Source organism: Musa acuminata, chromosome BXJ2-5 (genome assembly GCF_036884655.1).
Source record: "Musa acuminata AAA Group cultivar baxijiao chromosome BXJ2-5, Cavendish_Baxijiao_AAA, whole genome shotgun sequence".
In the NCBI taxonomy this organism is placed as follows: Eukaryota; Viridiplantae; Streptophyta; class Magnoliopsida; order Zingiberales; family Musaceae; genus Musa; species Musa acuminata.
Genome location: NC_088342.1, coordinates 18,430,801 through 18,441,775, shown reverse-complemented (window position 1 = coordinate 18,441,775; position 10,975 = coordinate 18,430,801). Strand labels below are relative to the sequence as shown.

At 42.7% G+C, this 10,975-nt stretch overlaps 1 protein-coding gene across 1 annotated transcript in view; it reads right to left on the bottom strand.

The window, feature by feature from the left end:
* Positions 1-1,241: 1,241 nt before the first annotated feature.
* Positions 1,242-10,975, bottom strand: part of LOC135612559 (monodehydroascorbate reductase 5, chlorplastic-like) — a 32,464-nt gene continuing 22,730 nt past the window's right edge. Inside the window, exons 12-17 of the mRNA XM_065108991.1 lie at positions 10,876-10,947; positions 10,712-10,806; positions 10,529-10,617; positions 10,380-10,442; positions 10,199-10,242; positions 1,242-1,723 (exon numbers count right to left, since the gene is read on the bottom strand). Coding sequence (XP_064965063.1) covers positions 1,610-1,723; positions 10,199-10,242; positions 10,380-10,442; positions 10,529-10,617; positions 10,712-10,806; positions 10,876-10,947 — 477 coding nt within the window. The 3' untranslated portion in view covers positions 1,242-1,609. The remainder of the gene's footprint in view (positions 1,724-10,198; positions 10,243-10,379; positions 10,443-10,528; positions 10,618-10,711; positions 10,807-10,875; positions 10,948-10,975) is intronic.

Here is a 10,975-nt window from a genome sequence, read left to right as displayed (position 1 = left end):
AGGCTACCCACAGTTTTGCGACTGATTCATCAAGAGAAGCAAAATCTCAAGTCAGAAGGCCCAAAATATTTTGCTAGCCACAAGCCAAGAAATCTTTTTTTTTTTTCCAAGAAAAACTAAATATAATATATTACGATGATACTCTTCGAGTATAACCAGTGAGATGCCATTCGTCCTCTTATCCCGAGTCTGACACCAAATACCCTCAGCTTATGAAACCTCCACGGTAGCATCAGTAAGAGAAGGTGACCCCCTCCTTGGAGTGAGGATCACCGAAGCACCAAGTAAAAGAAAAATTGCAGAGCAATCAACACGAACCCCAACAAAACTAGAAGCATAGTCGTCTAATATTATTATTACACGGACAACGTTTAGAGTTAGATTCCAGCTGAAACATAAAACCTTTGATTTACCACCTTATCTTCTGGGGAACATGTTTTTTTAGCATACTTTGCTAAAAACATAACATAATGGCTTAAAATATTAATAAAAACTAAGATTATTCAAAAACACCTCAATATGAAGGAAGTTACATGTCAGTTTCGTATACAATTTTTTAGTGCTCATCGGAAAGGGGACACATTTGCATTTATTTTATTTTTGAATAGTAAGTATCACACTGTATCTAAAATCAACGTGACACCATTCCAAAAGAGTATGATTTGAAGTTACTTCGTTTGCCCTTAACAAGTTTTGGAGGCAAGATTATACTTCAATAAATTAAAAACACCAACACACACACAAACTATTTTCTTTAAAATTCATATATTCAAAATCTTCTTGATTTTTCAACCATATAAACGTCAGAAGAATTGAAGTCTCTGTTCACCATGAGATTTATACAGGCAATCAACCTCCAAATGAACCGACTGCATCTGATTTTAGTTCCAAAAGATATCATATATCCCAGTTAAGCAAGCTCCAAACAAACTTCATCTGACCATACAAAGATTGTGTTATGAAGGTTTGGATCGGCTCTCTAATACATAAGCACAAGCACAAGCACAAGCACAAGCACAAGCACGCATATCGACGGTTCCTTCCATGTAACTGCCATAATGTTAAAATTCGGCAACTGTTGCCAGTCCGTTCATTTCTAAAAACTTGGCTTTGAATTTGCCAACAAAAATGAAGTAAAAATTTGCAACCAGATTTAACATATCTACAAAAAATTTGGGTTTACCGGGGCTTTCACATGGTCTCTGCAATTCATTCACATAATAATAATCATCATCAAGATAAAATACAAAACATTCATCTTTTCTTTTCTTTGATCGTTGCTGGCAGCCAACATTGTCTACCATGAGAAGATGCATCAGTTAGGATAATCTTATCCTTCATCTCCTGTTCCATAACAACAGGAATGTGTTTCTGAAAATTTTATTCTACAAATTTACTCTACAAACTCGAAATAATGGGATAAAACCCATCCATCTCATATCCTGAATTGGATTGTTGACCAGAAAACCGGTACTAGTCTAAGTGGCAATAGCATTAAAAGGATCAACAAAGATTAGAATATTATATTACTCATAATCCACTGCTATTGAAGCATGAATTATTGAAGCGAAAATGATAAGAGCCATCCAAGCTAGATTGCAGCACCAGTTCATAGAGAACTACTTGCAATTTCCAAAGCTTCCTCCACTGATGTTACACTTTGAAGTTTAGCTCTATCAACAACCGGCTGGGATTTTGCAAGCTTAGGAAGCAAGGAAAACTCCTGAAAAGGATGAGATATTGTATCTTAACAACTTGGGCACACGCTAACGATGCAACCTATGCTTCTCGATTATTAAAAGCGTTTGCTGCTGCAGCCATAAAGTACATTCAAACAATTTTCTGAAAAGTTAGAAACCCAAACAGAAACACAGTGACTACCAATAATTTCTATGCTGGAGAGAGAACATTTTGTTGTTGATCATATTAAGGGAATCACATTTGGTAAAAGAACAGGAATAATATTAAGATCATATTTTTTTCACATATTTCTACCAAATATTTTATATATTCCTCTTCACATTAAAATAAATTGCTCTTCATGCAGCTGGTTTCAATGGCTAAAAAAAGTAAAGTATCTATCACAGCCACGATTAATTCAAAAACAGGCTTCTTAAGTTGTTTCCATGCGCTCCTCTCTTCGGCTTGTGGCCTAAGATAGCATACTGATTATTCTTAGGAGAAAATTCTGCTTCAAGCAAAAAGCATCTCTATTAGGTTTTGGTAAGACATTTATCAGTAAGCTACTAAACAATTTGGAGTCACATGAGCAACCCTGTGATAGACTCCATCTGAAAGAAATCAGCTGTTGTTATCAGTTATTGCTTTGAGGGTTAATCATCAATTAGAAGTAAACATTGATTTAGGAGAGGATGTAAGCATATCATATTAAACTTTAGTTTAAGATGAGAAGTTAACTTGAAGAGTCATAACTGAATGAGCTAGTTTAAGAGTCATAATCGAATTGAAGTCCTAGTGGAATTAGGTCAGGGCTACCATAAATGGGATTGAAACCAATACAATTTAAAAACTTATGATCGTTAAGGTGTTGACCAAAGTCAACACATCACACGACTTTCAACTTTTAGTAATGTGAATCCACTCTTTAACTCACCTCTATTTTCATCTCTTGTACATGAATATTTTTTCACATCTTCCCTTCTCGTGACCCTTACTTTTGAGGGCTCAAATTCATTCCCATATACAGATACTGAGATAGGTCACTCATTCGTGTCTACCTTGTATGGTATGATCATCTTCATTGAGTCGGTTCAGTCATCCATATCCCATCTTTCATTGTAATGTGACTCATCTTCGTTTGGTCAAACCTAGTTTTGAGTCGCAATAGCCCATCTGGCTCACTTGGATATCCTAACTTGCTCGGGTCTAGCTCAATCATTTTTCTTCAATTTGCTCATTCAAATACCATGTTCGAAAAATAACTTTTATCTCAAGGTGCTCGAAACAAAGTGCTATCAAGTACATAAGATTGCACAGTCACATGATTTTAATGATCGAGAAAGGGAGGAGACTTTATCAGATCCATTTGACATTGATGCTTCTAAAGATGATTCAATTCCTGATAAACTAGATAGGTATCGTAATAACTCAGGGCACTCAGCTTACTCAATGGAAATCATCAGAGAGAAAAAATTCAACAGGATGAGACTTTTTCTCCATCTAATTTTGATTCACTAGATCCACAACGACAACAGTGAGGTCGATAATAGAGCATTTACTGATAATGGTGGCTCAAGCCAAAAGGACTTGCATATCCGATATACAAACACAAAGAAGTGACTACGGAATAATGAGTAGTAGTGATTTAAAAAGCGCTAGGCGCCAAGGTCAAAAAACGCCCGAGGCGCTCACCTGAGCGAAACAAGGCACTAAAATATAAAAATATATAATATAGTTAATACATATAATTATTTAAATAAAAATATGATATTAAATTAAAAAAAATCTTACAAAATCACAATATCACATTAACAAAAAAATCTCAAATTTCAAAACAATAACAATTATTTTAAATAAATAAAAATTAGCAGTATTAAAATTAAAATAATATATTAATAATCTAATAAATAAAAAAATATTGTTACTAGTATACAGTTAATATACTGTTAACAGTATACTATTGAGTCGATGTGAGAAGAGGTAGTAGCAAGCAGTGGGAGTGGGAGAGGCGAGCGACGACAGTGGCAGCGGGAGCGGTAGCAGCGAGAAGCGACAACGGTAGCAACGAGAAGCGGCAACGAGGTCGGGAGCGGCGAGCAACGACAGCGGCAGCGGTAGCAGCGAGCAGCGGGAGCGGGAGCAACGAGCTGTCACGAACGATCGTTGCGCACCCGCAACAACTCCGTTCAACGAACCGTTCGTCGCTTACACCTGCATGTACAGCTGCTTGACAGCATGTTTTCCCTTGGTTTTGGGTCATTTTGCTTGTAAATATGTAAGTTCAAACAAGCTGCAGCGTTACAAAGCGACCACTCACCGAACCGAGCAAAACAGCCCCAAAACAGCTCCGTTTTCGCGTGCCGCGAGAGGGTAGCAGAGAACTGCCTCCGCTCACCAAAATGTCAGCCATCTCAGACCCCTAGAACCACCCGGGTGGCACAGGGCTGGATGGGGCTTCGGTTATATACCGGACGTTGAACACTCTTTCGCAAGTTCGCACGTGACCTTTACGGGAACTTGTCTTCGCGCCCAGGACCAGGTGAGCGACTGTTTGTGGGCTTGCAGCTGTTCGTTCATCCTTGAAAGCCTTGTTTTTCTCCCTCTCCCTCTTTTCTCTTGTGCACACAAGGTGTTCGTCGAATTGCTTGTAAAGCTTCCCCTTTTCGCGAGACTTCGGGACTTGTCCGTTGCTCGTTCTTTCGAACTAACCATCTTTCTCTTTTACAGGTCCTTCGGGACCTGCGAGAGGTTACAAAGTGGGCTGATCCTTGCGGAGCAATATCGCAAGGGCGAAGCGCGACTTAGGCCACGCAAGCTAAGTTCGCATCTTTGCCACAAGGGTAACTCGCGACTTAGGCAACGCAAGCTAAGTTCGCGTCTTTGGCCGCAAGGGTGCCTCACGCCTTAGGCAATTCCAGCTAAGGTCGTGACATTGTGGTATCAGAGCGGGCAAGCACTTCGAGCGAACAGCGAACGAACTTCGCAACTTCGCCATGGCAAAGCATCGTGGCGAATCGAGCAAGACGAGGCAAGCCGGACCCTTGCCCCAAGCAGCCGCAGGTGGGCTGCATGTGCACACTCGCTCTCATGCTGTTGGAGCCTTGCCTTTCGGGTACGGCCCTTTGTGGGAGCTCTTCTTCTTTTGTTCGCCCCCGAGCTCCTTCCCTCGAGAATGTTTTGGAGGGCGATTGCCTGAAGATTGTTTCCTTCTTGCTGGGTCTTTAGAGGAAACAAAGTTGGTGAGCCTTTCTGCAGCAGCAATTGCCCCGACCATATCAATAACATTCCTTCGATTTAGCTCCTGTTGAGCCCATGGTTTCAAACCATTGAGGAAGCTGAACAACTTGTCCTTCTCGGACATGTCCTTTATGTCCAGCATTAGTGCAGAAAACTGTTTTACATAGTCTCGGATGGTGGTACTTTGGCGGAGTTGTCTCAACTTCCTTCTTGCGACGAACTCTGTGTTCTCCGGTAGGAACTGAGTTCTCAACTCCCGCTTCAAGTCCTCCCATGTGTCGACTCGACACCGACCTTGTTGGATCTCCTCCCAACGAGTTCGCCACCAAAGTTTCGCATCTCCGTTCAGATACATTGTTGCTATAGAAACTTTGGTATCTTCAGAATCGGGCCTCGTAGCTTGGAAGTATTGCTCCATGTTGAACAGAAAGTTCTCGAGCTCTTTGGCATCTTTGGCCCCTCCATATCCATGAGGCTCAGGTGCCCTCAAATTTTGTGGCGGTGCAACGCGGGTGTTGCCTCCTCCCGCATTTAGTGTTCTTGTGAGCATGGCCACCTTTGTAGTGAGTTCCGCCACAACATCCTGTAAGTGTTGCACGGAGTCTTTGGTGTCATTAGACAGTCGGTCGACTAGGGCCTCGACCTTGTCGATCCTGGACTCTGCTTCCGACTTCGAAGTCCATACAGATGCTTCAGACTTCGCTATTGGGGGAGTACTCATGCAGGAGGGTCATCCGATGGCCTACAAGAGCCACAAGCTCAACGAGACCGAGCGGCGGTATCCGGTGCATGAGAAGGAGATGACAGCGGTGGTCCACTGTCTACGAGTTTGGCGGCACTACCTTCTTGGATCGCGATTTGCATTGAGGACAGACAACATCGCTTTGAGCTATTTCCAAACTCAAAAGAAACTCTCCCCAAAGCAAGCACGATGGCAAGACTTTCTGGCTGAGTTTGATATGGCAATGGAGTACAAGCTCGAAAAAGTAAATGTCGTGGCCGATGCATTGAGCCGGAAGGTGGAGCGAGTGAACACCATACAGTTGGAGGGCAAAGGCCAAGCAAGTCAGTTGCACTCCAACTTCCTTTCTAGGATCAGGGATGGACTATATAGTGATCCCCAGGCAGTAACCCTGATACAACTCATCAAAGAAGATAAGACACGATGATTTTGGGTCTAGGAGAGACTCATTTACACAAAAGGGAATAGGGTTTATGTTCCTCGAGTGGCAATTTGAGGCATGAACTCTTAAGAGAGTGTCACAATTCCCTTTGGGCTGGACATCCGGGCATTCATAGAACCTTGGCTCTCGTGGAGAGGGCCTTCTACTGGCCGAAGATGAGGATTGATGTGGAGGAATATGTTCGAACGTGCCTCACTTGCCAACAAGACAAGGTGGGGCAGCGGAAGCCGGTGGGGCTTTTGGAGATATTGCCCGTACCAGAAAGGTCGTGGGAGAGCATTTCCTTAGACTTCATATCAAGCTTGTCGACAGTAGGGGGACTGAGATCGATACTCATAGTGGTCAATCGATTTTCAAAGTTTGCAACTTTCATTGCTTCGCCCCTACACTGTTCAGCAGAGGAGGTGGCCAAGCTGATGATGAAGAATGTGGTGAAGTATTGGAGAGTCCCGCACAATATCATCAGTGATCGAGACGCTCGGTTCCTAGGACGATTCTGGACCCCCAGCTATTCAAATTGTTGGGGTCTAAGTTATACTTCTCCACAAGCCTCCACCCCCAGACGGACGACCAAATCGAAAGGATAAACTCGCTCTTGGAGCAATATCTTCAGCACTACGTGAGTGCCAACCAACGAGATTGGGTGAAGCTATTGGACATAGCTCAATTCTCCTACAATTTGCAACGAAGCTCTGCGTCCAACAAGAGCTCCGTCGAGATCATCACAGGATAACAACTGTCAACCCCTCACACCTTGGCTAATGGATATACTGGGAGTAGTCCGTCAGCATATCACTTTGCAAAAGAATAACACCGAAATGCAGATATTGCGCGGGCTTACTTGGAGAAGGCGGCCAAAGAGATGAAGAAGTAGGCAGACTCGGGAAGGCGACTGCAGGAGTTCAAAGTCGGCGATTTGGCATTGGTAAAGCTCCAACCAGCATCACTCCAATTCTTTAGGAACAAAATACACAAAGGATTAGTGCGCAAGTATGAAAGGCCCTTCCCAATTATCAGTAGGGTGAGCAACATCTCCTATAGGTTGCAACTGCCGGCGTGGCTCAAAATTCATAATGTTTTTCACGCCAGCAACTTGAAAACCTACCACTCAGATCCGCAAGATGCTTCCCGAAGTGTTCCAACTCGGTTACCCCCTACTAGATCCTCCTAGGAGAAGCGAGTTGAAACCATTATGGCGGATTGCAAGATAAAGCTACCCAATGGAGCTGAGCAGACCGAGTACTTGGAGAAGTGGCGAAAGCTTCCCCGAACTGAAGCCAGTTGGGAGCCCGAAGACGCACTACGACATGAAGAAGCAATCATCAACAACTACCAACAAGCGTCGACGAGGGCGTCGACAGTTTACGTAGGGGAGAATGTCATGAACGATCGTCGCGCACTCGCAACAACTTCGTTCAACGAACTGTTCGTCGCTTTTGCATGCTTGAACAGAGACATGGCAGCCTGTTTTGCCTTGGTTTTGTGTGTTTTTGCTTGTAAAAATACATGTTCGAACAGGTTGCAATGCATAGTGTGACCGCTCACCACGCCAGGCCAAAAAGCCCCAAAATGGCTCCGTTTTCGTGCGCCGCAGGCTGTTTTCTATAGCCCACTGCAGCGTGCGAAATGTCAGCCATCTCAGCACCTTGGAACCCCCTGAGTGGCACAGGGCTGGATGGGGCTTCGGTATATAGTCGGGCGTTGAAAAATCTTCACAAGTTCGCACGTTAACTTGACGGGAACTTGCCTTCACGCCCGACACCCGGTGAGCAGTTGTTTGTGGACTTGCAATTGTTCGTTCTACCTTCTAAAGTTCTTGTTTTCCTCCTTCCTATCTTTTCTACTGTGCACACAAGGTGCTTGCTGAATTGCTTGTAAAGTTTCCCTCTTCGCGAGATGCCGGGACTTGTCCGTCGCTTGTTTTCAATCTAATCAACTTTCTGTTTAACAGGTCCTTTGGGACCTGTACGAGGTTACAACTAGGCTGAACCTTTGCAGACGCATATGTCGCAAGAGCGCCTCAAGACTTAGGCAATCCTAGCTAAGTCCGAGAAGTTGGCGTAAGGGTGCATCGCGACTTAGGCAACTCAAGCTAAGTTCGCGTCTTTGCCGCAAGGGTGCCTCACGCCTTAGGCAATTCTAGCTAAGGCCGTGACAGAACGGTGGCGAGCAGTGGCAGTGACAGCGACGAGCAGGGTTAGGGTTAGGAAGTTGCGAGAGGAAGGCTGATATCGGTGCTTTAGTTGGTTCGATTGAACCAACTAAAGCACCGGAGACCGAACCAGACCTAAAACGCTGGTTCGGTCGCCTGGTTTAACCCGGGCGCTCGCCCGAAGCGCCCAGTGACTGGGCTCGGGCGAGCGCCCAAGAGGTGCCTCTTTGAAGCGCACCGCCTGGAAATGAAGCGAGGCGCTCGGGCCTCACCTCGCCTCGCCTGAGCGCCTAGGCGAGCGCCCGAGCACCTACTGAAATCACTGATGAGTAGTATTTTATATGGAAGCAGAATCGAAAAAGGATCTCAGAATGTCTTACATTGGACAAGGAGTTTCCTCTCTCCCATATGATTTAGTTCACAAAGACCTCATCATAAGAGAGAAGGGTGAACAAACACACTTGAGATCCACAATGCAGAGTTGTATGATCATTTAAAAAGGATGAATAGCTACCAAAAAGCAAATTATTAATTTTCATTCCAATAGTTAAATATTAGGTTTATAAATTTAGCACTTGTGCAAGTCTAGGAACAAAAGCATCTAACCCTCTTATGCATACTCCGGGTGTCTAGCTCACTTTGTGGTGCTCCACTTAATATCCTAGGTTTTCCTTATTTAATATCAATTGGGAAGAAAATCACAGTCAGCATTGAAATTAATATCAACGATAGTCAGAGTCAGCAACTCTCCTAGGTTTTCCTTATTTAATAACAATTGGGAAGAAAATCAAGTTGGCCTTGAAATTAGCATGAAACATAATCTAAACATAATGTAACAAAATAAAAGTAATCCACGAAACAAACCATCAGCTTCCACTAGGAATCCAAGTTGCCTCCAGATCCAGAGGTCATGGACCAACCATAGACCCTATTTCATAAGTATTTAAGTGGAAACATTTTTGTCCACTCTCCAGTATGTCAAGAAGGGCAATCCCTCGATCCTAGAACCTGACCAAAGTTTCAGATGGAAAAATGGAGAGAACTCTCTTTCCTAGTTCTCTTGTATTCGTATCATCCAAGGTTTGCAATTACGGGTTCTGAGCCAATGTCGATCCATGCCAGACCAGTACAAGTCAGGTCCATTTGTGAAGGAAGAGGAAGAAGAAGGTGAGGAGGAAGAAGAAGAGGAGGAGAAACTGGAGGAGAGGAGTACTGGAGTGAGCAATGGACATGGAAGCAGAGAGGGGCAACAGGCTCACAGCCAGCAGCAAGCGATGTGCCTGCAAGCAATGGCAGGTGGACAGGCAGGTGGCAGCAGGTAGCGGAGAGAAGATGATGTGGGCAAAGGCAATTCTTCACGAGCCTTAGATGCGTCTTTTAACACTTCCTTCAACTTAAAAGAAAACTAACTGCTTTCTTCTTCAAACCGTACTGGATTGCTGGGTTTTAAGCTGTCCACATCCAGCTAGGCGATCAGACCAATAAATAACTGTTGAAATGTATCGAACTGTGCAAAACTGTGTTCCTTTGTATTCTCTAGAACCCCAATCCTGGTTGTCCCATATTTGTACTCTCCAAAATCACAAAAATCATACGAATGTGATCCCAAGTCAACCCCTTCCGATGGTACTATAGACACATTCAAAAGGAGCCATAGATAGTATGGTTGGATGAGGTGAGTCGATTATGATTAACAGTGTAAGGAAAGATAGAATAGAACTAAGAAAACCTTAATCAGTAAAGAACTGATTACCTAACTCATATTAGTACGACTCTTCCCAAGTTGTAAAAACTTAGCAGTAACACTTAAAGATTCTGGTTTTAACTTGCTAACTTACAGTTAAACAACTTAACATTTGGAAACAAAATCAGATTGTGTTCAAGAGAACAAAACATGAGGTTAATTTTAGACAGCAACTAATGTTGTTCAACAAGTAAAATTTACCTCTGGGCTCCCACTCTCAAGAAAAATTCCCTTTACTCTACTTTCTGCAGGATTTAAACACTAACATGTAAATAAAAATATTAAACTATTAAATTGAAGAAATGGAAAAAGAATTTTTGTAGAAGCAAAAAGGAAACAAGAAACTTCCAACAATTGGATCCCAATTTCAGCTTGAAAGTACCAGAATCGAGCCAGAATGTAGCAACTTTTAAGTCAAAATCTCCAACTTCAATTGTATCACCAACTGTTTAAAATAATTTAAAGAGTGAAAACAAAGAAATAACTCATTCTTTGAATGAAGTTTGCAAACCTTATGTTTAAAAATTTTACCATTATCTCCATAAAATTGCCACCAAATTTTCCTTGAACTTCCTTCATATTCAAAAACCCTCGAGTAGAAGAATGGCAGGTAGTCATATCTGAATCAAATCAAGGCATTAAAAGTTAGTGAGAAAATGAATAATCATCAAAAGGCAAATATGTCATATGCGACAGCAATTGAATTCAGCTTACGGTTGAGTATGTGCAGTAAGAAGTGTCCTGACACAATGCTGTGCTGACTTTCGAGCATGATCAACATGTTCCACTCGTGCCATTCGATCATAGATCTAACAGGAATCACTAAAATATAGTACCAGCTTTATATAAGAGGTAAAAGAAAAAACAAGAACACATACCTTTAATGGAAATGCTGCTACATCTCCTATAGCAAAAATACCAGGTATGCTTGTTCGGAAAAGGCTATCAACCTGATACAAAGGTGAGATTCTTAGTTTG